General features: G+C 37.1%; 1 protein-coding gene across 1 annotated transcript; it reads right to left on the bottom strand.

The window, feature by feature from the left end:
* Positions 1 to 27,936, bottom strand: LOC133859960 (uncharacterized). The gene is made up of 9 exons (XM_062295547.1): positions 27,374 to 27,936; positions 25,752 to 26,451; positions 16,487 to 16,675; positions 16,228 to 16,319; positions 13,328 to 13,387; positions 13,134 to 13,203; positions 2,661 to 2,864; positions 1,283 to 1,628; positions 1 to 595 (listed from the first exon to the last, which is right to left on the bottom strand). The coding sequence occupies exons 2-9, from the start codon at positions 26,349 to 26,351 to the stop codon at positions 537 to 539; spliced, it is 1,620 nt and encodes a 539-aa protein (XP_062151531.1). The 5' UTR covers positions 26,352 to 26,451; positions 27,374 to 27,936; the 3' UTR covers positions 1 to 536.
* Between the last annotated feature and the right edge of the window lie 46 nt (positions 27,937 to 27,982).

Here is a 27,982-nt window from a genome sequence, read left to right as displayed (position 1 = left end):
CATCCATGCTCAATTGGCTCCATCCCTCGACACTCTTGGACCACATTGTTAGATTGTACACCAAATAAATTTAACATAAATATTGGAGCAAATTCATTGTTCTAACAAAACTATTGCTCAATTGCCAATGACTACGACAACAATCTTGGGCAAAAATTTTCTACAAATCAATCTCTAAGAATGACGTGTCTTTAAATTATAGGTAGACCCCTCTCAAGCAGCCTTTACACGGAAGATAATCCCGCTATCATAGGAAAACAATCTCAAAATTTTCTCCACATGAAAACTGTACACCTACATGGCCATTAATAGTTAATAACATCCACATGGTAAATCACTCTACAAGGAAAATCACACCTTATTGGTATCAAGACTACCATATTAGACTGGAGCATCTCCCATAAAAAAAGGGATACAGCTCCAAGTAGTGATTATGTTCATTCTCTCCTCTCCCATGTCCACTATTCAATTTTCTCAAAGAGCCTTTACTAACTTAAGCAAAAGAGCGTCTTGGTCTTATGGGGACCGATGGACTTCTAGTAACTATTTTCTCCATTTTGCAGGTAACCCGTTGCCGGTCCGGCGGTCCAAAGATCTGCATCAACAATCAATTATATCTATCAATGCCCCTACCTCTGGAAAAGGGCTGGACGACATTTACTATCATGAAATTGTCGCCCAAGTTGCCATGTTGAAGAGCCTTCTGTAGACATCATGCTCAGGCCACAAGAGGAGATGCTTGGTCATAGTGATAAGTTTTTCTTTTTTCCAATTGAGATGCAAAGCATGCTCAAATAGGTATATACACTAACAAACAGAAATTTTTGGATGAATGCAGTAGGCAGAGCCAAAGAAGGCGCACTCAACTACATCTGCATTTGATTATGATATAAACAAGCCTTCAATAAGATCCAGTAGGGGCCAGACTGTATTGATTTTTTATTTTTTATTTTTGCGGGTCATCGTTAATCTTTTAAACAAATTTTAGTATTAAATAGTTAATATATCGAGCCTTTTATACTTGTAACATGAAAAAAATTACCACTTCGAAAAGCTGCAGACGAGATTATGAGGTTTATCAAAGAAATAAAAGCTGAATATTAAATATTGGTTAGAAATTACTCAGACTATCATCACGAAGTGACCTCTACTTAATTATATTATATTTAGGATACTAAAAAAAAAAAAGAAGAAAAAAAACTTATAGCTATAAGATGGTGTAGCTTAGTGACATTCCTTGTTTAGCTGATGAGAACATAACCTGCACCACCAGGGAGTGTACCTGCAGCAGTTGGAGGCATATTGGTTCGAGGAACAGTAATTCGAACTTGTGCATGGGATTCTGCTTCTTGCTGAAACATCCTAACCAGCTCTTGGAGCTCTAATTTTCTTACTTGAACATCCTCTTCCATAATAGGTTTTCTTAACCCAAGGTAGATCAACCCAACTGCAATTAACACGATTCCTAGCAAGACGAGGATTGCAGAAAACATAAGAAATGCTAATGGTGACCCTTCAGCTCCAGGAATGCCATCCACATTGATCCCAAAAAGTCCGGTGACAATGGAAAGAACAAGGCCACATCCGCCAAAAACTCCCAAGTTATGTGTTACTGTGAGGCTTTTGTCCTAGAATTAGAATTAGTGACATACTGTGAGGAAACAATAATAAAAAAAATTTGATATTGTTAAAACTAAGCCATAATTAAAGAATGCCACAGACTTTTAGGTGCTTGTGTGCATGGACATACTACGTACAAACACGTGGATGCGTTCATGCTTGAACATGGTTATCTCCTTCAGCTTTAATTGTTAAGGTCTACACATTATTCCATTGCCACCAGATGTTTCTCTCAAACTCTTCAAATAGTTAAGGAAAATAATAAATGTTTTAGGGAGATAATAAATGAAAATTCTCTGACAACAGGGATCTTAAATTTGTTTTTGTTGACAAGCAATGTGAATATTTTATTGGAAAAAGACTAGTCCAAACCCAAGTATACAGGAATTGTATACAGGGTTTAAAAATTTTATGAAACACAAATCTGCAGCTCCACCTGATTGGATTAAAAAAAATCAATGATGTAAGACTAATCTTGTCAACAAAACCAATAAGAATAATTTCTAGTTTAAATATTGTCCAAATTGCTCCCAATATCTTTCATTTTAAAATGTCTTAGTAGTCATATTTGTTTTCTCTCTCTTTTAAGTAAAGGCTTATACCAGTGAACTATCAAACTTCCCAAGTAATATATTGTTTACTAAACTCAATGCTACAGATAAAAGTCTAAAAGTACAAATTCACTGGTACTTTAGTACAGTGTTGTTGTAAAATGAAAAATACAGAAACTATTCATATATCCCCAAGGGAGGTTTATATGGCATATCCTTAAACAAGTATGAAGAAAGGTCATGGTAAGGACTTTTAAAGCAACCCAACATGGGCTATATACAAGATATAGCCAGACAATGTTGATCACTTGAACTTTGGAGTAAATGTGACACGGTCAAGAATATATTTCTTAACAAAAGCAACATAGAATCAGCATAACTGCCAGATTCATGTACAAACAACATTTTGCAACTACTAAGATAGGCAGACTGAAGAAGAATATATATCAAATGGATGTTAACAGAACTCAGACAATAGAATTTGTAAACCTGCAACCATGCGCGAACTGTGCTCTGCATGACATCTTGAATTGTGAATAATCGACCACGAACTGCTTCTTGCTCTTGAATCATATCCCTAGTACTCTTTCTTATTCCTTCTAGTAAGTCCCTTGTCGTATTCCCACTCAAATGTTGAAGAAGCTCAAATACAATTTCCTCTCTTGCATGGAGTGACCATTTCACTCTGATAACCTGCAGAGAAAAACCATAAGAAAGAAAGTAATTTCTATCACAAGTGACCTGAACAGTATACGTATCGTGCAACAATAGAAAGAGAATTTGTATACCGTTGCAAGACTAAAAAGTTATTGTGTAATCTTCTCAGTAGTATTTTCTAAACAAGAGCAGAAAAAGTTTGAGGAAGTAACAAAAAAAGCAGAAGGCACAGTACATATTGCAATTAACAGATATTCCTTAACCATAAATAAAGAAAGAAAGAAAGAAAGAAACAGAAGATAAACATAAAAGGCCCACAAGGTATTGAAACAACACTAGGATCGTGTTCAACCCCCAAATCAACTCCTCAATATCAATAATCAACACAAAACAAGATTATTGAAATATAAGCCACAACAACAACATCACAAATAGAATTATTGCACAATAAATTACATAAACAACGAACAAAAAAACTTTAACTACTACAAGAGATAAATCAAGCACACATCAACAACACAAGATTTTGTTAACGAAGTGAAAACCCTTTGAGCACCTTAAAGGTAAAACCACTCTGGAGTAGCCAAACCCAAGAAATCACTATCACAAGAAAATCCAAATTACAGACACAAGGAACACTTGCAACCCTTTGCAAGAACTAGAATTTGTAAAACCAACAAGCTCCCCGCTTACCTCCTAGATCGACAATCTTCTTGCAGTGCATTTCCTTACCAACGCACTGGTAGACTTCTTTCGGTTGAAAGATGTGTATGGATGTAGTTTGACCAATAACAAAAACACAACTTCAAGAGAGGGATAGCTCAAGGCTTTTACAAATCCTCTCTTGGAACAACAATGGTAAAGCAAGGAAGCCTTCAGAAACATCAAGAGGGCGAAAGCTTTGATGGCTCTCAACCAAAAGCCTCTTGGCTCACAAAGGAGAATCAAGAGCTCTTCTCTAGAATCTCTCAATGTAAATTTCGTGGTTGGCTTCTCTGAAAATCCAAATGAACATCGATCTCTACTTAAATAATGAGAAAAGGTAAAGCCGGAATTCTGTCAAAAGGAAACAAACCAGTCAGGTTATCTTGGCCATAACTTTTGATCTGAGCTCCGATTGATTCAAACTCAGTGGCGCTGGAAAGCTCATTCCCAAATCTACAACTTTGTAGTTCACAAAAGTTTTCCAATTTGGAGGTTTGCTATGTCAAAAGCCACTTGCAAGTTTCTGCAGATGTGCAGATTTTGTCATGACGAAAATCCAGCCGTCATCATGAAATTTCACATAAACTTTCTGCCTGATTTCGTCATGAACTCGTCATGACGCCTATCTGACATCTAGAAACAATAAAGTGACGTTAGAACTCCTTCATGACGTCCAGATGATGCCCAAAACTGTCCTAGATGATGTCATGACTTCCAAATGACCCTGAGGTGATGTCCAGATGCTGGATCTCTCTGGAACACAAAAAATATTCAAACAAGGGGCATCAGAATGTCCACATCCATCATGATGGCCTTCTAACAAAAGTATCTCGAGACATTTTAAACCAACATCATTATGACGGCCTCCTGACGTCTTCCTGGTGAAATTCTCCCGAGAAATTTCAAACCAACATTGTCACGACGGGCTCATGACAGCTTCCTGACGAAAGTAATCCAAGACATTTAAAAACCTTTCTAACCAACTTCATCATGACGGCTTCCTGACAAACCTCAAAGTGAGTACAAAAATCTTTCTCGAATCCCGTCATGCGAAAAATGAACAAATCCCTCAAAAACCCCTTTTCCCGCATCAAACCCTTGCGATATGAAAAGAAACCATAAGACTAGTTTTGTCACACCGAATAGGGCCAATTTCTCAGACCTAACAGGCATCATTTTTGCCAAAGAGATTAACCCAACCATCAACCAAACATGTATGTTTAAACTTGAACACAAGCATATTACTTGCAGCAATTGCAATTCATAAGGCATATGATATTCAAGCCTCAAGGCAATGTTCCAAGAACATTCCTATGCCATTGAACTAGGACACAAATCCTTCTAACAATTACTTTATGTTGTGTGAAAACATTTTTTTTTTTCAAATTGAAGACTCCTAGGGTTGATTCTCAAGATATATTTGACCAAATATACTTGTGTATCTCTACATATCCTTTTTTTATTATTATTGGTATACCTTCTGAAATCTAGGTTCAATGTGAACCACATTCTTTGCACATTTGTGTTGGTTGTCATTCGAACCAATATATAGCCATTACATAAACCTTCCAGGTTGAGGACTACACATTTAATACAGAATCATTTGACTTTAAATGCTGCATTAACAATTATGTTTCACTACTTGTATTTGTTAGAAGAGTTATTAGGGTTTGTGGGTATTTTGGTCATTGTCATATTTCTCTAACCCTATATATAATAAGATGTGTGGTAGGCTACAAAAGAACAACAACAAGAGTAACGTGTGTTCACTTTTTCTGTTTAAACCGTTCATGTAAACTACAACATAGTATTATAGCCAGAAGTGCTAAGTTCGAACCATGTTTTCTTCATTTATCTCCTATTTCAATTAGACATTTCACGTATTGAACCTCACTTATTAAAATGGGGTTTGAGTTCACACGTAAGAGAGAGTGTTAAAGTATTGATTAAATGATAAAATTTAATTCTTCTTGTTAGCTTAAGCTTTTTGGACAAGTGGTGATTCAACATGGTATCAAAGCCTTAGGGTTTAGATCAGCGGTCCCCTTGTTTGTGATTTTAGTTTTCCTATCTATTTTTGGTTTTCTATCTAATCCCTTCACCTCTTGGTGAGTCTTCTTTGTTGACAGCACCGCTCATGTGGGCTTAGTGCCCACACGGGCAGTGCCTTGATAAAGCTCTAAAAGGGCTCTACTTCATGACCGGGAAAATCTCCGGTATGAAAAAGAAAAAGAAAAAAATCGATTTGGTGTTCTTTTGGTGGTGAAGTTTGGTTTTTTGTGAAGTTCGGTGGTTTTTCTGGTGTTTCTTAGTAGTTTTCTTGGTCTCTGACATTCTTTGTGGTGTTTACTGGCGACATATAGCCATTAATGGTGATTTTTGTGGTTTCCGGTGGCTATTGTGGTATTTTCCGCCAAGTTTCCAGCGGATTTGTGGCTTTTAATGGTGTTTTTTGTATTCTTCGGCAACTTTTGATGTGTTCTGAGGTCTATCCTGCTAGTTGTGGGCGTTCCCGGCAAAGTCTGGTCGTCGCCGGCAAGTTCCTGACGCATTGGTGGATAAGAGGACCCCTATTTGGTTTTGGTTGCTTGGTTGTTCCCTATCCTGGATAAGGATAGCTGAAGTAGTGTTTGACTAATTTGCTGGTTCTTGGCCGGTTCAGATGGTCTTCGTCATGTTCAGTACATTATTTAGCCGGTTTGGTGGTTTCTCATCCAGTTCAATGCATTTCAGGTCCAGTTCATGGTATAATCTGACCAGTTCAGTGGTGTCTTATTTGGTTCAATGCATTTCAGGTCCGGTTCAGTGTGTTTTCTGACCAGTTCATTGGTTTTTGAACCGGTTCAATGTGTTTTCTGACCGGTTCAATGGTGTTTTGTTCAGTTCCGTGCATTTTCTTGCTGATTCAGTGGTGTTTTAGCTCGGTTTGTGTTGGTTTGGGCTACATGGAGCTACCATTGGGTTTGTTGCTCAAGGGGAGTAGTTCTCATTCAAGTTGTCGTTGTTGTTGCTTGATCACGGGAAACGTGATCATTGTTGGTTGTCGAGATCCGACTGGCCTTGGTGTTTTGCGGTGAGATCCGACCAACGTTGGTGTTTTGGTGGTTTTCAAATGGTTATTGGTGTTTTGCGGTGAGATCCGATCAACTCTTCATTGTCAGTTGTTGGTTGTCGAGATTCAACCAACCTTGCTGTTTTGCAGTGAGATCCGACCGGTCTTGGCGTTTTGCGGTGGGCTTCGACCAGTCCTTGGTGTTTTCTGGCGAGATCCTACCGGCCTTGGTGTTTTGAGGCAAGATTCAAGCGCTCGATGGAAGATTTCGACTGGCATTGAAGTTTTTAGCGAATGTTTTGGTTATTTTTTGATACGAGCAGAATCTTGGAGGGCTACGTGGCAGTACCGTAACACCCAAGACGGCAGTGAATAAGGAGTAATATCTGCATATTTCCTTTCCATAAATGTTATAGCTAATAAGGAATAGAATTCCACTAGTATTGTTCTTTCCTAGTTAGATTTCCTGCATGATGTAATGGCGGCTAGGCCTAATGGTTATGTTTTATGACTTAGCCATCCTTTATTTAAGTATAACCCTAATGAATAAAGACTCATGCTAAATATTATCAAAAACCCTAGAACAAATTTTGGTGTCTTGGAGGCCACGGCTCCCTCGAAGTAGCTCATATCCCTTTTCCTTTGTTCTTTTGCTATTAGATCCGACCAACGTTGGTGTTTTGGTGGTTTTCAAACGGTTATTGGTGTTTTGCAATGAGATTTTACTGGCCATGGTGTTTTGCGGTGAGATCCGACTGGCCTTGGTGTTTTGCAGTGAGCTCCGACCAGCCTTCGCGTTTTGCTGTGGGTTCTGACCGGTCCTTGGTGTTTCACGGCGAGATCCTACCGGCCTTGGTGTTTTGCGGCAAGATTCGACCTCCTGATGCAAGATTTCGACCGGCATTGAAGTTTTTAACAAATTTTCTGGTTATTTTTATCTTTATAAGTCTTTGTATTGCATGCTCCAAGCTGTTCCAACTTGAGGGGGAGTGTTAGAATATGTTTTTCTAGGTGTTTTTTGTTTGCTTGTTTCTTCCAAGCTAGGCTTATATGATATATATATGCTCCAACTTGAAGGGGAGTGTTAGAATAGTTATTAAGGTTTGAAAGTCATTAGCGTTTGTGGGTATTTTGGTCATTGTCATATTTCTCTAACCATATATATAATAAGATGTGTCGTAGGCTACAAAAGAACAACAAGAGTAATGTGCCTCCACTTTTTCTGTCTAAACCGTTCATAGTTGTAATTTGTTGTATTCCAAATTCTTTTCCTATTTTCTTGCACATATACCATATCACTTCCTGTATTGCAAGATACAGTCACATTTGTCAATGTGTATATAAACACGGCAAATATGAGGCGCCCTTAGAGCATCTCCAGTAGATGCTCTAAAAGGCTGATATTAGCTATATTTAGCTATTATCAGCCCTTTTAAGTCTCCAACCAATGTTTTAAAATAAAAACTTTGCTATAGTAAATATCTATATATGAAGTGTTACTATAACACATTGAAGCAATTTTTTATTCTTTTCTTTTTCCCTTCTCTCTCCCTCTTCCAGAACAATCCCCTTCCCCTACCCTTTTGTTGTTTTGTTACACTTGATATAGAGAAATCAAGAGAGAGAGAGGGAGTGAGTCTGAGAGAGAACTAGAGACAAAGAGAAAGAGGGTTTGCGAGAGAGATAGCCTGAGAGAGAAAGGGAGAGAATACGGGTGCTAAGAAAGAGAGTGGTGGTGTTGATCGAGGAAATGTAGAGGTGGTGAGCACGCGCCTCACCCCCTCTCACGGCGGAGCTCGAGCTGCCAGTTTTGCCATCTTCGGTGGTTCGTGGTAGCTGCTGGGACCACGGATTAGCTCCCCATGAGCAGCGTCGTCTTCGTTCGTTGGTGGTTATGCGTTAACTGGGTTTTGGGGGTTTAAATTCTTGGATTATTGTTGTTGGGATTCTGGTGGTTTGAGATTTGAATCGAAAGGGTATTTCCTGTTTTTGAGTTTGCTTGGGGGTTGGCCAAATTGATTGGGTTGTTCTGTAGGGTGAGTCCAGGATGGTTTTTATGGATGTCTTGGCTAATTGATTCTCGTTTGGTTGGGTTGGTGATTCTGATGGAATGGGTCTGGTCTGGTTTTGCTTGGGTTGTTGCCGGTTTACCGGTTTGCTTGGGTGGTGGCTGGTCTATTGCTCTGGTTTGGTCTCGTCAAGAGAGAGACAAGAGAGAGGGGAAGAAAAGGTAGGATTAAAAAACAACAAAAAAATATTTAAAGAAAGTAGATAGTTGAATAGATAATATGTAGGAGTTTGTATTGAAAAACTAGTACATAAACTAGAAAAGTGTGTATTCTGAGTGGCTAAAATAGCCACTACTACTGGAGATGCTCTTCTGGAGCTTTCCATTAGCTCTGCCAAGTATATAGATTTCTAAGTATGTCAATCATGCATGTCAGGCCAAAAAAGGAAAAAGTTAGAATATGTCAGATTAGCGTGTGGAATGTTATTAAATGGACCAGCTGCAAGTCAAATTCAAAACTCATTTAGATCAGTTGACATGCAAAGCTTAAAGTTGACAGAGTTCTGTTTTTCAAATATACTCACGAGATAGAAGAGGTTCATCTTTGACCACTAAGTTTTATTTGATTGCAACTTTCATGATTTTAATTTTTCAGGAAATTATATTCACAGAATCATCATAATATTTAATATTTAAAGATTAGGAATGTGCTTTCTAAATCAAAATGGAATTGGGAGATTTTACAAGAGCTCATGGCAAAGTGAGTGAAAAAGCCCATCATGAGTTTTTTCTACATATTATATGGAAAGGAGCAGAGAGAGAAAGAGGAATAAACATGAAAAATGCATCTATATGAAAATACTAAATATGTGATATATTCCAAGACTCCAGATTCAACATAATCTAAAATTCAGACTTTTTAGCATCTTACGCTATAGCAACACATGCTTAACATAGCCTACCTCACACACCTTATTATATAGGTTTTGAGAAATATTACTGTCGAAAGGGGTTTTGTTTTGAATGTCTCTCCTTGTGAGAGTTCCTTCCTTTATATAGAAACTGTAAGGCTAATTACAAGGCTGAAAATCAGCCAGTACATCTGACTATGCAAGGCAAGTAGCTGCCTAAAATAAACACCTATCAATTACAGGCCTATATACAATATACTCTTCTATACATAGCTAGACTAAATAAGGTAGAATATATGCTGCCTTAATAGACTTTGCTGAATATTTGGTCCACCGTAAATAAGGCTGATTTATATGTATTAATTTGATTATGATATTATTCCTTTCCATATTAAGCTCTAGGTTGTTTCCTATTTAAACCAATGTAGCTTAATGGCATAAGAACAAGTTCTCACGCAATAAGAACATCTATTTTTCTACATGGTATCAGAGCCGAATTAGGGCTCTTTGTTCTTTTTGGTTCTTCGGTTTTTTTTTTGCCCTGCCCATGTCTGTATGACTAGCTCTTTGTGAGTGTGCAACTCAATGTGGCTTACCATAATCTAGGTCGCCCGATTCACAGAAGGTACCATCGGCATTCTCTGGGCCGTTCCTCAGACGAATGGTGGCGATTTGATGAGCACTCGATCCATCACGAACACTAATCACTGTGTTTGATGGATTGATTGTAAACAAGGTGGTCTTCCCTGGATGGTTCAGCGGTTTCTGGTTTGATCTGGAGTTTTTGAGGCCTACCGGAGTACGTGAGCGGTGGCGCGTGGGCCTCTGACGACAGCGAGACAATTTTGTTCTGCATGACTAAACGACAAGACGTTCTGTGACTGTAGAGAACGACATGTCGTTCAGCAAGGCTCTACTGATCTGTTGCTCAATCCTACTGCCAACGACTTACAGTTCGGCACTAAAGCAAACTACAGGTATGACCTAAACAACCTACCGTTTAGTTAAAAAAAAAAAAAAAAGGGGGACAGATGATGCTGATTGCAGAATAATCAGTATTTTTTATGGTTCAATTTTAGTATTCGCTTTTACTTGTAATCTTTTTTTTTTTAGCCCACCGTTTGTGTTGGAGCACTTTATTTGGTTGGATGTCTGATTTAAAAATGTCGGAGACAGACGAAAGGGGTAGAGAGTCAGATGACCTCCCATAGTGAAAATCTAACTCTTCAAATCACAACTGTCAAATTGGATGGGCTCAATTATCTTGCTTGTTTACAAGATAATTCTTATCTCTAGTTCGGGTATAGCTAGATAGATAACACTAATTTGATACAAAACCTAGATAGGATTCTATTACAACTAGAACTCTTCATGATAAACTTATCTACTCATCCTTATCAACCGGATGGTCTATCAATAGATTCACTAGGACTCTTAAGTAGTTTAGGCACACTAGAAGTGTGATGTACGTTAATAAGGGGAAAAGCCAATAAAAGTCTTAGTTAGGGCCAACTTCTAACTAGGGTTTGAGTTGTTTAGACTTAGAAAAGTAGGGTTGACGTGTCGGAACACGTAATTCTTCTTAGAAGTCGGTCAGCCTACTAGCAGCTAAAAGGTAAGTAATATCCCTTACCCCTTCTTTGTTTATGTTTATGTTTATGATACACTTGTATGCTATGATTTACTCATGTTATAATGTTTAAGTTTATCACATGTAATGTTTCATCCCATGAAAAATTTATTAAAGATAAATGTTACGATGTCACTCATAACACGTGGTACTTACATGAATTTCAAGGAAGAGAACCCCTCTCATACTGCACTCAGATTTTAAGAAAAGAGATTAGCTTTGGGCATATGAAAAGGTGGTTTATTTTATAAGTATATTTTGGCCTAAGAAAAGATAGAAGCACGGTACCGGGCTAGGATGGAGTACAGCCGCCCAAGGGTAGTCCATCACCTAGTTTGCCAAGCTGAGTGCACCTAGAAGTTAATCAGTTGGTCACATCCGCGGCCATGAATGATGCCATAATGCAGAAGTGGATCACACAACCCTAGCATACAGAGTGTAACAATATGTATAGGCCATAGTAAGATATGAAAGAAAGTTCTTTCGTAAGTCCAGATTTACAAAGACGAAATTTCAGAAGTTCTTTTCAATGTGTTTTCAAGAAAATGTTAAATTGGTTGGGGAATATTGTTTACTGATTTTTTACTCATCTGTTTTGTTTTTATGTTTTCAGGTCAGGATGATACACAATAGGAGGCTGGAAAACAAGTTAGATGGGGGAATAGTATAAGTCATGCCCTGACAAGCTTTAGTTAACTTATTTTAAATAAGTGCCTTAGGGCATAAGAGAGAAGAATTATTTTCAGAACTCGTTATGAAGTTATGTTTTTTAGGCCTTTACGTTTCTGCATTTAATTTGAATAAAGGTTTTTCATTTTTAACTCATGCATTTAATGTCTAGTTAATGCTCTATGTCCTACTTATGACCTTTGTGCCCCTGAGGCTTCTTAATTAAGCCATAATTAGTATTTTTATTTTTTTTTGGCAAATTTACAATTAATTATATTCTAATCTGTCACTCTAAACAAAGTTTCCCCAGGAAACACTACATTCCATTAGCTTTACCGACCAGCTCGGTAACTACCATCACAATTGTCAATATAACAGCATTTATGAATTTTTTTTTATAAGTAGCATTTATGATATGTTAATATCATATCTTAGCATTTGATGAAGATGCGAGAATAGCATAAAATATTTTCTCAGGTATTTCTTGAAGATCTATCAACTATTAGCTAAAGACAGAGAGAGGGAGTTCATTGAGTTGATGACAATGATGAGGTGTGACAGAAATAAACCAGGTTTGATGACAAGTATCAGTACAAAGCACTGAAAGTTGATAAAAGAGCTTATTTTTCCATGGAGAAGTACCCAGCATGTTTATCTGCCTCCTATTTTGGATCCTTCTTTTCACTTCTCTTTTTTGCTTTGCTTGGGATGGCTTCTTTGGGCAGAGATCTCAATGGAAACAAAAATCAAGAGTAACTGGCATTGTATGTGCAAGTGTGGATGATTTCCTACCGCATTGTCCTGTTCTGGGCATCAACGGTGGTTGGAAGGTTCAAAATTTGGAGGACATAAAAATAGTGCAACTTGGAGAGCTTTTTGCTATATCTTATGTGGAGTACCTGATGTGAGAGGACTAACCAAACATTTGAGGATGTAGAGATTTATATGAATTACATCAAGCTCATTTTCCTGATTTCTCTTATCTGTAGGATATTGGTTTCATCAAAATCATTTACTCCATGTCATTACTTGATTCTGCAGACAACTTCTTCCTTCATTTTCAGTTCCTTTTTAGAGTCTCTTTAGTACACCTCCCACGTAACTTTTCTTCACAAAACATTCGCGTGGAGCAACAGATGAGCAAATAAGTCAACTAAACAAAACTACAAAGCAGATATTGTAGCCTATTGATCCTATCTGAAAGGTAATGTCTGCTTCATTAATTATAAATTATTTCTTCATACTCATTAATGCTAAATTCAACAGGCAAACTTCTATTGACTTCTTCCATGTAAAATTAATCTTTCTGCAAGCATAAAGCAAAGAGTACCTGGGTTGATAACCTTCTGATCTCCTGATTCAGAATTACACTGAATAGATGCATATCTTCATGGTTTCTCCTATTCATAAGTGAGAAATGTTAACATCATGCATACGCAAAAAATGGTCATGCGCAAGCAATAACAGACTTCAAGTGGAACTTAAAGTCATGAAGATGAAATTGTCCTATTTGCATTAAAGCACCTGTCCATAAACTTCAACTCAACTTCATCTGCAGCTCCAAATATATTTTTGCGAAATAACCTGTAATATAAAAGATAATAAAGAGGATAGCAAGTAGAAAACCAGATAAGATCATTTGACTGTCACACAGACAGAAAATTAGAAATTAATAACTTTGAACAGCATGACAATACCAAGGCTGTAACTCCAGGATCCAAGGAATCCAAAAAGACATGTATTTTGGGTATAACAGAATACTTAAAGGCTTAAATACATTTCATAACCCTATAATTTTGGGATAGGTTTCAAATAAGCAAGTCCCCAAATTTTATTCATTTACAGCAATTTGATGACTTCAGTCTCAACAAGGACTTTTTAACTCAGAATGGCTGCTATGAAAATGAATTTAACCCACTTTGAAGGTTAATTGCATTGTCAACGCTGAAAGCTACCATCAGTTAAAGTTACATGAAGTTCACATCAGTAGTAAAAGGCCAGGTGGGATCCACAACACTACCACAGTATCTATTAAAAGAGTTGCTTTGGAAAGTCATGGCATCAAATTTTTCAATTTCATTAACATCAATCTCTAATTGGATTTTTTATGCAGGACAAACAGTAATAAAAAGAAATCTCACAGGGTGAAAATAAAAGTAAGGAGAGAAAATAGAGGAAAGAGAAAGAAGCCAGAAAAAAACAGGGAAAGAAAGAGGAGAGAAGAAATTGGGGAAGGGAAGAGAAAATCACTTTCTCATAATTTTATTCCATTATCAAAGTCTACATCCATTGGAGTACAAAATATGCTAAAATAGACTCCAACTAAACCCTAGGGCAACGCCCATTTATTAAGTTACCTAACATAATTTTATTGACTTTCCAGACATAACCTAGGGCAATGGCAATGCCCATTTATGGAATTACAAAAACAACTGATTCATAAAAATTAAATAAAACATAAACTAATAATCTAATTCAAACTGAAAGAAAATTAAAAGACCCAATTAACTCAAACACAATTAAAACCTAAACAAAACTAAAGGACCCAAAAAAAGGCGATGAGGGATCCACAACGCTACCACAGTATCTATTATAAATAAAAGAGCTGTTTAGGAAAGGCATGGCATCAAATTTTTCAATTTCATTAACATCAATCTTTAATTGGATTTTTTACGCAAGACAAACAGTAATAAAAGAAATCACAGGGTGAAAGTAAGAGTAAATAGAGAAAATAGAGGAAAGAGAAGAGAAAGAAGCCCAAAGAAGAGAAGAAAAAGAGAGAAGAAGATAGAAAGAGAAAGAAGCCAGAGAAGAGAGAAGAAACTGGGGAAAGACTGACTGAAACCTACCATAGACTATGGAATGGTAAAATATATATAAGCCAGAATACAAACTGTCAGGAAACGTATTTCTAAAAACAGCAAAACTTGCAACTAATATGCCCTACAGAAAATCAGAAATTAGCAAATGTCCTGTTCAAAGGATAGGCATTAAAGTATAAGGAAAAATGCACCATCAGTCCTTGTGATTGGCCTAATTTACAAATCGCTCCATATAGTATCAAAGTAAATTCAAAGGTCTTCGTGGTCGACGTAATTCATAAATCGCTCTCTGGAGTCAAATTCCATTCAAAACTTTGACAAATTTTGTTATCAGCGCCAATAAGATGATGACACATGGCATCTTAATAAAAAAAAATATTAAAAACTAAACAATTATTTTTTAAAAAAAATTAATTAATTTTTTTTTAATTAAAAAAAAAAAAAAAAAAAAGAAGAAAACGGTTGACCGTCCGGTCCCAAAGGTGGCTGGGGGTGGCACGCGGCCACCCCCCAAAGGGATCTAGGTTGGCCTACGAGCGAGCAACCCCCAGCCCATGGGGGTGGCCGCACACCACCCCTAGATCCCTATGAGGGTGGTCAAATGGTGCCTACCCAATCGGTAGCACCCCTTTTCTTTTTTCTTTTTTTCTTTTTTTCTTTTTTTTAAAAAAATAATAATAATAATTCTTTAGTTTTTATATTTTTATTTTTAATATATTTATATGTTTTTATGAAGAATGCCACATGTCGTCATTTTATTGACGCTAACATGTCACCTAACGGAATCTGACAATTTTTTTAACAGAATTTGACTCTAGGGAGCGATTTGTAAATTAAACTGACCACAGGGACTAATGGTGGTGCATTTTTCTCTAAAGTATAAATGAATCACCCAAACCAACACATCACTTTAAAAAACAAATAATAATTGGATTCAAGTTTAGAACTTTATGCAGTTTATCCAAAAAATCAAAACAATTGCCAGACCTGAAAGCACTCCAGGAATTCCAATAAATCTTCATTTTACAAAATTTCCACTTAATGCAGCATATTAATCAGAAAAGAATTCTTCTAACTTGACATGTGCACAGTTATATCTTGATTTTGACCTGTCGAAAATTCTGGTTCGGAACAAGGCACAAGAAAGAAAAACTGGAATGTATAAATAATCTCTTAGAGATGCTCTGCTTTAGAGAAGCTATCTGAAATTTTTAATGGAATTGAAAACCAACCAGGGGAAGGGGAAAGTGTCTGGAAGGGGAGAAGAAGCTTTCCACCATGTGAGTATGAGTTTCTGATTTGACATCGTTAGTTATAATTGATGTGCACATGACATATAAAGATCTTATTGCAATAAGATGTAGAAGAATGTTATTTTTCATTGCATTTGCAAAATTCTGTGTGATTATAATTTCCTTGAGTTGTTTTCTTAAGTTTTCATTTCGTTGAGGATGTAATTCCTTACAATATATGATAGAATCCGTTTCGGGAGCGTAGAATCTATTGATTCATTGACCTATCTCCACCTAGTGGCTAAATATAAATTGAATGGGAAGTAATAATAATTTGGATGAGTTGGATCACAAATGGGGACAAAATCACCTATCATCCCATCGGGCAAGGCGGCAAGCTAGATGTGCTATGACTTCATGAGCAGTTCTGGGCATATTTGTACCTCCAGCAGCAAGCATTTCCTGAGCAAGGCACCACATCAAAATCACGAGGCATAACTCAATTACAAAGCATGGAAACATGAGACAGAACTCAATTATAGAGTACAGAAACTGAATTATAACCAACTGTTCTGACAAAAGGTATGTATCATGACCATCAACAAATTTTTGATTGAGCATGAACAAACCTGGACTTCTGCAATACCTAGCACATTAATATTTGATGCTGACCCTTTGACATGCAATGCCGTTACTAGAAAGTTTTGTGCCAACCATGATCGAAGAACAATGGGGATGTCATCTTCCTCAACAAATGGATCTCCAGCTGATTGGCCCAGGAGCTCAAATAATAGCCCCCCAGCAACTCTAACAGGAACCTGTCCAGGAATAAGAGAACAACCAATTGCATTAAAACCTGAGTAAAGTGTACATAGATGACAATCCTAGACAAAGATGAGACAAACCTGATTAAAGAGATCAAATTTTATCCACTAAATATAACTAAGAGTCATAAGGTGCATCACAACTACAATACAAGACACCACTCTCTCCATCGACAGTGTCCTCTGCACATTTAGAATATAGATAGTATTTTTATGGTTAAGAAACATCCAAAAAGGACTGCTTGCAAACAACAACCTTAGAGCCGGTAATGGGGGACTTTGAGATGGGGCCTATCCTTTCCTAGCCCATTTATAAAGGATCCATTCCTCCAAATTTCTCCTAAGCCCACGCTTGGTTGAGGCAAGCTTAGAAATGAAGAAAGGCAACTTGGTAGAACCAACCAGAGTGCAATCTAAACTTTCTTTCTTTTTTGTGTTTTATGTTTGAACATAGATTCCCTCACCACATCATTACCAGCAATCAGCTATAACCTTGGTATCGAAGGGCAAGTTCGATGGTTGTGTTTACCGGCGATGGTTGGCCATTAATGGTGGTTGTCAGCGGCTGTTGTGGTATTTTCCGGCAGATTTGTGGCGTTTAATGGTGTTTTTTTTTTAGTTCTGCGACGACTCTCTTTGCTTTCTCCAGAGATTTCTGTGGAGTGTTATTCTTTCTGGTGGCTGTCGGCGTTGATTCGGTGCGGTGTGCGATTCTTTCTGGTTGCACAAGATCGTGATTTGGTGTTCTGCAGTGAGAGTGGAGTTTTCGGCCATCTCTGGTTTGGAGGTTTGGTCTCTTGGTGAATCAGGTTTATCTTTTCTGGTGAAACAGGGTGCGATCCTATGGACTCGTGGAGTGCGTTCTGTGGGTGGTGTTCATCGCCTGTGGCGTGTGTTTTGGGTGGCGCGATTGTGTAGTGGGTGCTGTGGCTACGTGTGGTGCAGTGCTTTCTCCAGGAGTTGGATTAAAAAAAAAAAAAAAAAAAAAAGTTCTGAAGGAGTCTTTTGGGTGAATCGGAGAGTGGGTTTCCGGTGGGTGCCCCTCTCTTCTGTGTGGTCGGCCGATTCATGCAGTCCCTTTTGTTGTGGTGTCATTCCACGGTAGTGGAATCCTTTGGTGCGTTGGCATGGACAAGTTCAGAATGAGTTCCTTTGGTGTGGTCGATTCTGTGTGAGAGGCCAATTCTGGGTAGTAGCCGATTCCTATCGGTGATTTTGGGTATGATCCGGTTCTGATCGTTGATTCCAGGTTTTCAGGTTCTAGGTAGTAGCCGATTCCAATCGGTGATTCTGGGTATGATTCGGTTCTGATCGGTGATTCCAGGTTTTCAAGGGGAGTAGTTCCCGTTCAGAGAAAGAAGAATCAAACTCAATATTTCAGAATCTTCCATCTTGAGTTTGAGGGGAGATGTTAGAATATAGGAAAACATATTATATTTTCTGTATATTCCTTATTTGGATAATATTGTAATATTCTCTATTTACGGCTTAATTGTAATCAAATCATGGGGATTTGATTACCACATTAGTATTTACTCTAAACCTATAAATAGAGACCTTTGTATTGTAGACAAACAAGTTAATGAGCACAATGTAGCCCTTTGGGCTTTACCCTGTGAACGTAGGTCATAGACCGAACCACGTAAAATTCTGTCTCTTTTCTCTCTCTTGATTCATTATTATTCAATCCAATTTGACACTAGGGTTATAAATTATAGTCTCAGTCAAAGTTTCAGAGCATTCAATAGTTATACATGGGGAAAGAGACTCGTAAGCCTCATGTTTCTCTCTATTTATTAACTGTCGAAATAGGATGATTCAAGTATGTTGCATTGTTACAGCAATATCTTACCTAACAAATCATTATAATTTGTTATAGAACTAAAGAACTTCTGTATTTGCCAAGCTTTAAAAAGATCATTAGTCCAATTTCAACGAGGAAGAGGAAGCATTCTGACTCTTTCCAAAGAGGCTAAACGTTCTGACACTTTCCAAGAGAAACTGCACGCTTAGCCTGTTATAAATGGTCTCAAAGTCCTTGGAGGCTCTCCTTTTTTTTTCTTTTTTCTTTTTTGTTTTGCCAAAGTAGCCTCACCTTAAAATGTCCTTGATAAAAATAAAATAAAATAAAATAACATATTAGCCTAACATAAAACAACCTTAATAGAAGATTTGCAAACTGTATAATATCCTCTTACATAAAATCTGCAAACCTTGCAAATCATACCTTATGCAGCCCAAGATTTGGCTTTATATAGTCATTTGAAGGAAGATTTGATTTCTATTGGTAACTCAAAATGTTTTCTGACTCCTTGGAAAGCTAGTCATCAAATTAGAAAGGATCTTAAGGCAGCTCCTTCTATAAAAAATAGGTGACCAACTAGACCAATTACAGCAGCAGATAATTAGTGAAACAAGTAACTCTCAACCCACCATGGTAGCAAACGGTTTGGGCAGATTGTATTGCACTACTCAAACAAGGAGATCTGCCTCTCTCTAATGTCAAATTACATTCCAGATCAGATCCGGGGCTGTGTTGGGCAGGTTAACCCTGACCTAACTCAGGCTAGCCAGACTTCCCTAATTCTTTCACATTTGAGGCCAGGCTTGGCTAGAATACTGCAACCAAGAACTCCTTGTGTTAAGAGGTGGGACAAAAGAGCCAACTTAAACTCAGTATTTTTTATTTAACATGATGTATCATTTCCCTAGTATACATATTGTTCGGATTTAGCGTATTGGCAAATTCATGTGTCAAAACATGGGATCTGAGTTGGAATGTTTAGGTCTTGAGTTAGGCTTGAGTCGGTGTTAAATGCCAGTTCAAGAGAAGGCAGAAATTGAAGCCTTCAAGACTTCGTTTGATGTACGATCGAACGAGCATGACAAGTTCCCATAAAAATTCCAGAGAAGTTCAATTGATCCCACGATCAATACTTGATGAATCGAAGATGTGAATCAAGTGTCATACTAGTTCTCAAGAAGTTTGATTGCTCCAACGACCGATGTTTGATCAATCAAAGAATGTGTGCATCAAGTGTCATACTGAAACCCAGGAGTTCGATCAAACATATGCAATTCTAAAATCCTAGGATTCGATCGATCGAATGTGCGACAGACTATTTTAAATTTCAGCTAACTTACCTCTTAAAACTCAGGTTTTACCCTACCTTTATAAGCCTTTTGAGCCACGATTTCCCTTAGGTGTGGAGGCTATTATTCTTTGTCCATGGAGAGATACCAAACCTTCCTAAGCCTAAACTGAAACACAAGCCTCTCCTTTGTCAAGAATGAGTCGGATAAAAACCAATCCCAGCGCATGAGACCCATCAGCCTATCAAGCATGTGGAGTGTGGCGCATAGGCACAAGAGCATCTATAGAATGAGAGCATAAAGCGCGTAGCATATGGGCACATGCCTACACATAGTGCAAGGTAAGGCTTGCCACGCGTAAGACATACCTGCACATGGCTCATTAAGGGCTTACAGCACTTGAAGTGTGTTAATTAGACAATGGAGAAGAACAGGTGGTGCATGACAGCTTGTGCAAAGGATCTTGTCGCAGCAGGTTCCTTGGTTCAATAGTTTGGCAGTCTCTAGACCCATTTCTGGTGTTTTTTATAAAGAAAACAGCTTCTACAGCAGCATGCGGACCAAGAGTGGAAGGCATGTGGCAGTGCATATGGGCCCATTCATGGTTAAAGCGCCACGATATCACTGGAAAATGTTGTGGGCAAGGCGTGTAACTAGAACAGACACCAAATGCTAGGTAGATCATTGAAGGCACGTATGGAAATGAAGGTGGAGATGAGTAAAGATCACAAGAATATATGTCTGAAACCATGATAAGATATAAAATTAAATAAAAGGAGAATGTGGTGGAGAAAGAACATAGGAAAAGAACATAAGAAATTGAGGTAGTTCGGCCTTAGAGACCCAAGTCCACCATACACAAAGCCTAAAGGGATTACATCTTCATTTTATTGACTTGAATAACTTTGCATTAAAAGAGTAGGTACTTAAAGAGAGCACTGTACAACAATAGTACGAGCACAGTACAAGGTGGTAGGTATAGTAGATGAAGGGTATTTTAGTACTTTAACACAAACAAAATCTTAAAAATGCTTACTCGTCTACATAGTTGTAGGAAAAAACAGACAGTGGTTTCAATAGTTTTCAGGATCCATTTGTTCTTGTGTCATAAGAGTGGCATCAATGTTTCTAAATTATGCCTCAATGTGATTATTGTCATTACTTCAATTCAACAGTTCAAAAAAAGGTCGTGCTTTCACTAAGGCGTTTAGCACATCAAAATTTTATTTAGTAGATTTGGTTGGAATGTAATTTCATGTAGAGGTCACTAACATGTAAATTTGATTTTAATACTATCAAATTTAGATATGTTTCACATTATCATAGAACTATGAGCCCTTGAACTTATCAGATAGTGAAAAGATTAAAGCACTTGGTCCCACAAAAAAAAAAAACAGCAAATCAAGAAGTTTTAACACAAACTGATCCTAATGTGAGGTACCAGCAGAAAAATGTTAAATTCCACTAAATATAAACCGGATCAATCTTGAATCAGATATAACATGAAAAATAGTCTATAACCAGAATTCGAAACATATTGCCTATGGTGCATGTGTATCAGATACATCATTGAAAGTCTTAGTCAAAGGGTCAAATTAAATATGACATGCCATCACAGCCAACCATCTAAATATAGATGTTAATGACAGATTATATGCACAAAAAGTTCACATACAGCACATATATGGAGGCACAGAGGACGTACAGGGGGCAGGGGGTTCTTCCCCCCACCCCCAAAAGACTTAGGCCCAATGCTTAAAAGGAAAAAAAATAAGTGGCTGGGTGCTGCCCACAAACTTGCTCCCCACTCCCCTGCCCCAAGGCTAAAGATTCATATATATATATAAGATGGTGAAAAAAGAAAGCAACAACCGCCAAACCCAAAGCTTCAAAAACAAAATATAGCTATTGTCTCTCTTCTCTCTCAATTCTGATCTTTGCCTCAAACCAAAACATAGAAAAGTTTCAATCTTTTTCTTGAATGATATCTCTTCTTCCACTTTCATCTCAGTTCATATAAGTAATCTCTCTCTTAAGTTGTTATTTTTAGTTTTTTTAATCAGTACCAATTTTTTTTCATTTTTCTTCATATTTGCATAAATTTTTGGTAACATGTAACCCAAAATATGTTAATAGTTTTAGTAGTGATTTAGGTCGTTCATGATTTACTCAATGCAGGCATTCTTCCTCGGGTTATAATTCAATAACCATATGAATTTGTATCTGTCTTGCACTTGATGAAGGAATTATGGGAATCATTGCTATTCTAGGTTAATCCTTACAACAAAAATCTCAAGAAATTTTGAATGCTTGAATCTAGTTTCGAGTACAAGAGATCTTATTCAAAAGTTGAGAGAAAGTGGTTGGGATACATTATTTAAGAATGTGATATTATTTTGTGACTATAGAATGCCGAAGGGAGTAAGTCGCTTATGAAATGAGAAATTGCAGAGCAAAGAAAAGAATAAAAGATTGCATTGCATGAGTAAATATATGATTAAATTTATATGTTTTATTGCCTTATGGCTTTCTTGCTTTAGATATATATATATATGTGTATATCTGAGGTTATATGTAGTAAATAAAATGCCAAGGAAAAGATAATGGATTTCTATTATATTATTAAACAACTCTACAGTGCTTATCTTAATAGCTATAACTTTGTGGAAAACACTTCTTTTTGGAAAACCCTATATAGTTGTTATTATAAACACATGCTAGGGACATTTTCTAAATAGAAGGCTCATACTATCAAGGTTAGAGTTTACTATACTTACTGGGACTGTGGGCACACTTATCCGCCTGTGTAATCGTCATCATTACATAGATCTTCCAAGTGTGGAGATTGATATTGATATTGACCCATATGCGAGTCTAGATGTCTACTGTTGTGATGCGCTAACTTGAGCTAAGTCAGTCTTAGATTTTTATAAATGTCGCATGTGGCATATTTTAATGATTATGTATAAACAATAAAGTTTAAGTTGTAAAAACTTTATATTATGAAATAAAAGCTCTGGTATGTTTTATGAGTGAGTTATGATGTCGAAGAGAAAGCGAAAATTTCCGTTGCATTGTTATAAAGTAATAGTAGTCGCATCACGTGGAAAATTAGATATTTTCACTTATGGCTTTGCTTAAAAAAAGCAGGGGCGTTACAAAATCCAAGTGGTTATAACCATCCATCAATCGTTCGGGTCCCACATCAAACATTCATGGCTCAAGGTTTCATCGAACGCTCAATTACCCACATCGATCATTCGTTCTAGCCTAACTTCCTTAAAATCCAAAAAAAAAAAAATTCCAATACTTAAGCCGACTTCAACAGTCCCAAGGTTAATTAAAAACACACTAAAAATTTAATTGTTCAAATTTTTATTTCAGGGTGCTATAGGTTTTGAGTTATATTATTATTTGGGACATAAGTAATACTACATAAAAACATATTTTTGTATAAGAACTTGAATATTTATTTCTAAATCAATTGTTAAGAAATTTTAATCTTTTTTTTTTATAATTATATCCACCCCTTCCCCAAAAAAAAAGCTCGGTTCCATCCATGTATGGAGGATCACCATGACAATGGGTGATATCCATAAGAGTTTAAAAAAAATAAATAAATAAACAATGAAAAACATCTGCAATCATCACATTCACCCCATCATCCATCAAGTTGACTATCCACAAAACATCCCCTAGATACTCAAAGTGGCAATTGCGAGCCTTTATGTGCACCACATGCCATGATATGCTCTAACATTCACATAAATAACCGCGTCATGATTTTTTGTCAAACAATTTTCACATTAAATCCATACCAAGGTTTGGATTTAGAATGCATTTGAAGATTAATACACACAATGAAGCTGTTTTCCAACTCTTTTTTTTTGTAAGTAAGAAAGATTTATTAAAAAAAACGTAAGATGCCCCTAAGTACACAGGTAGTATACACAGGAACAACCAAAACTAACCCACAAAGAAGAAACAAGCAAAACCCACAAAGACCTAAACCCTAAACCCCGAGAAGAGAACCCAAAAAAAACACCACAAAAGGAACCCAACAAAGCCCACAAGAAACTAAACCCTAAAACCCGAACAAACCCTGGACCCTCAAGCCCCACGAAAGCACACAATCCTACGTCATGTGAGCTTTTCCTTTCCAACGCCTGGAGGAAGTCCTAGCATCGCCATAATTGATGGAGCTTTTCAAATTCAAGAGCTCCCTCTTGCCTTTTGTCTTCTGGCATGCAATCATCTTGTCCCGATGAATTTTCTTCTTCCAAGGCATCCTCATCATGAAAACCATCCATCGCCCAATCCAAGGGCAACCCATCGCAAAAATCGTCGTCCTTCTCCCAAACAACAATCTCCCCCATTTTTATCAAACCCAACAAGCCAATTCTGAGATTGAGAAAAGCCATTGCCCTCTACGGATGAAGGAATGATGTGACAACTCAGGGGGGAGGGAAGCCCTACCACTCCAGCATCCTTGACCTCCCGAGGTGGAGAGTTGAGGAACCCCTTCTTCGCCGAACCTGCAAACTTCTTCACTGGAGGCGCTGCAACTGTTCCCTTCATAGTAGTACAGACAGGCGTCTTCGAAGCTACCAGTGAATCAGCTAACAACACCTCGTTCCATTTAATAGAATGGCCTTCATTGAGTTCCCTAGCCTTCCTGTAGTATCTTTGAAAGGGCTTAGAAGGCTGCAGTATGGGAAGGCAACAACGGATCTTCTCCCCCAACTCAGCCACCCCTGGGGGAGAAGGAAGAGGGAGGATAAGGTGAGTCAATCCAGCACCAGCACCGGCTGAATTGTTTGGCAGAGAGGCATGGACAGAGCCAGAACCCACTTTACACCTAACCGGGGCCGGAGAGACGTCCATAGTTGCCGGGGGCAGCAAATCCAGACTTATATGGGTTTAAATAGAGCTTATTTCATTTTTTATCGAGCATAACTAGGAATGTGATGCGGAATAAATTGGACCTTTAGTTAATTTAAAGTATTAGTTTTATTTTTATTTTTAATTCGGTGTATTAATTTATGTCTTATTTTGTGATTTATTTATTTTGGTAATTCAATAAATGGGCTAGGCTATGTTAGGCAAGAAAATAAGACTATGTTAGGTAAGTAATAAATGGGCATTGCCCTAGGGTTTTTAGTCGAGGTCTATTTAAACATGTTTTGTAGTCCAAAGAAGGACAGTTGATGATGAATGAAAAATTGAGCGTGCGCCGCTATTGTCTTCTCCCTATTTTCTCTCTCTCTCGGCTTTCTTCTTCCTTTCTTCCTCTATTTCTATCTTTTTCGTCTTAAATTCTTGTTTTAATTATTCTATTAATCTGTCCTACATCAGAATGACTAAATTTTCACTTGAGTCAAGTTCAAATTAACTTGTGATTTAACAAATTATATTTCACTCACCAAAGGACTAATTATATTTCCTTTTGGCTCATGAGTTTAATCTCTTCAAATTTTAATAGGTCTCTATTTTGTTTTCTAGGTTTTTGTCCGGGGCACGCGTTTGACATCTGAATTTATGTTTTGGACTGAAAAAGATAAAAGATGCGACTTCATAAGGGTAAAGTGTACATTTTTTAACCATAGGTTAACAAATCCAACTCAACCAAATCCACATACGGGTAAAGTGCAATCACCCTTTATTTTCTGCGTATGAGCTGATTTCTTATGACTGGTATTATCTTTTAGTTTTTTTCTATTTAACCAATTTTCTTGGTATCAATTTTAGCAACGACTACCTTTTTGGACAATCGTTCCATTTATAAGGATAGGTCTATGATTCAATTTATAAGATAGGCCAGTCCTTTTAGATTATTCTTAAAACAAAATGAGATGATTTCTTTCCCCTCGAAAGCTTAAATACCCCTAAAACAAATGCTAATATCAAATTGAAAGTTTTCTTTTTCTTCCCTAGTTTTACTAAGCAGCATCATTGAGTATAAAAACAAGTGATTTACCTCATAGAGAATGTACTTCATTCGCTCGCTTATCAGCCTACTTTCGTCTCGCAAAGCAATACTGATAGCAGGATGCAACCACTGAGCATTACTCAACCATTCATTGATGTTTGGATGACCTGCTGCTACATGACACCACCAAGTGGGCCCCGCCGCCCGTTCCCAGTAAGGAGTTGCCACGTCTGCAACAGTGACATCATCTTCATCATCTAAGAAGCCGACCGACTGTGAGGCCCAGTCAGCACAAGCTTGTACTTTCTGGATAAGTTCAGTAATTCTAGCCCAGCCTATTGGTATCCAGTAACTTCTTGGAAAGTCTTTCTTCTCACGGAAATGGCCTGAGTGATTGTCCCGGCTATAACTATGATCATCAAGCATATCTGTATCGCCAGTTCCATATTTTAATTGGGGTGAAGATTTACAAACTTTCTCCTCCTTTAGGGGTAGACAATTATTTAGTTCATTTGATGACACCTGCCTCTTTGCCGCCTCTCTAATAGCATCTTCACCTTGTGCTAGCTGGATCTTCCCATGGCCTCGAACAAACTCAAAAGCACAAATAAGTCCATCAGTCCAAAGATCACCTCCCAAGCGTGACATCTCTACTAAAGTGGTTTCTGTGATTCTCTTGCTTCTTCATTACATTGCTCAGGAAAGCTGAGTCATTATTATTACCCACACTAATCACATCACCTTTCATCTAATGAGCAAGTAAAAGCATGTTAATGAACCCCAACATTCAGTTAAAAGAAACAGAAATACATACAGTGAAAAATATAAAATTTATTAAATCAAGAACAACAATCATGTGCCAATTTCCATCTTAATTTGTCACCTAGCCCAAAATTAATTATCACAACCAAGCTTTTTAGTGCTGATACAATAATAATAATAATGAAAAAGAAAATAACAGTATAATATAATAATAACAACAACAAGAACCACAATGATTTTACTCAAAAACAAAGGTATTTATTCCTTGCCAAATGAGAAATATAACCAATGAGGCTTAATGCCCACTATTTAAGTTGCTTGCAGTTAGCATATTCTAAGCCAAAGGTAACAATTCACAACTAAAAGAAAGACACCCAAATTGTTGGAAACAATTGCAGTTAGCATATTCTAAGCCAAAGGTAACAATTCACAACTAAAATAGTAAGACACCCAAATTGTTGGAAACAACATAAAAAATATACAAATAATAGAATTTCACAATCTAAAAATGAGGAAGCCACAGGTATTTCATTTCAAACAAGCAGACCAACAAATAATGGAATTTTTCAATTGCATCCAGAATGTTCTTTATCTAATGTGACACTGTTACACTTTAACTGCTTCAGTCCAGCTACTACTAATTATTTAATCAATTTCGAGCAAAGATCCTTCAGAATGCAAAGCATACAAACATAAAAACAACAAAATCAATTTCAGCAGAAAAGACACAATCAAAAAGAAATGTTAGTCTAATACAATAAATTACAAAACGAGAACTTTATTTAGTCTACTACAAGACACTCATTTCCTTGAAACCAAAAAATTCCTCCTCACAAATCAGAATCACCCAAAGAGAGGATTAAGCATTGAAAAAAATAAAAATGGCATGTTAATCAAAGAAAGCTCACCAGAGAGAGAGAGAGAGAGAGGGTAACAAGTAATCTGACGAGTTTTGCAACTTGAAAGAGGAAACCCAGGAAGCGCTTGGGTAGTAGCAACTTTTGCTCGCACGTGGTGCGGTTGCATGTGTCGTGGGGAGCTGAGCTTCGTGGTGTTGCCACTTAATTAACTCGATCTCATGCAGAGTTTACCCAATCACATTTGCCTAATTGCCTTGCCGAGTTTCAAAGTGGAATATTTAACAAACTGTTTGCAAACGGGATTAATTGCCTGGGTGTGTTTTACGCTGATAAATTTAGGAGTAATTCCACCGATCAGTTGTCCGTTAATTTAGCATGCAATATGGATTGCTATGATTGAATAAACATATGTGTATATAGCATGATTTTCGTACATTAAAATATCAGTTATTGTTACCGGAACTAGGCCTCACCACTTCTTTAAAACAAACTACATTTTTAATGACATAATAATAGAGAAAATACACATTATATTTTTGAAAACTCACGTCTAATATTTCAAAACTATAAATTGTCACCTAAGGCTTAGTGCATAATTAGTTTTGTAATAATTTACTTACTTAGTCGTGAACTTATGCATTTATTTCTTTTTCACTG

Source organism: Alnus glutinosa, chromosome 2 (genome assembly GCF_958979055.1).
Source record: "Alnus glutinosa chromosome 2, dhAlnGlut1.1, whole genome shotgun sequence".
NCBI lineage: Eukaryota > Viridiplantae > Streptophyta > Magnoliopsida > Fagales > Betulaceae > Alnus > Alnus glutinosa.
This window is presented reverse-complemented; position numbering and strand designations above follow the sequence as displayed.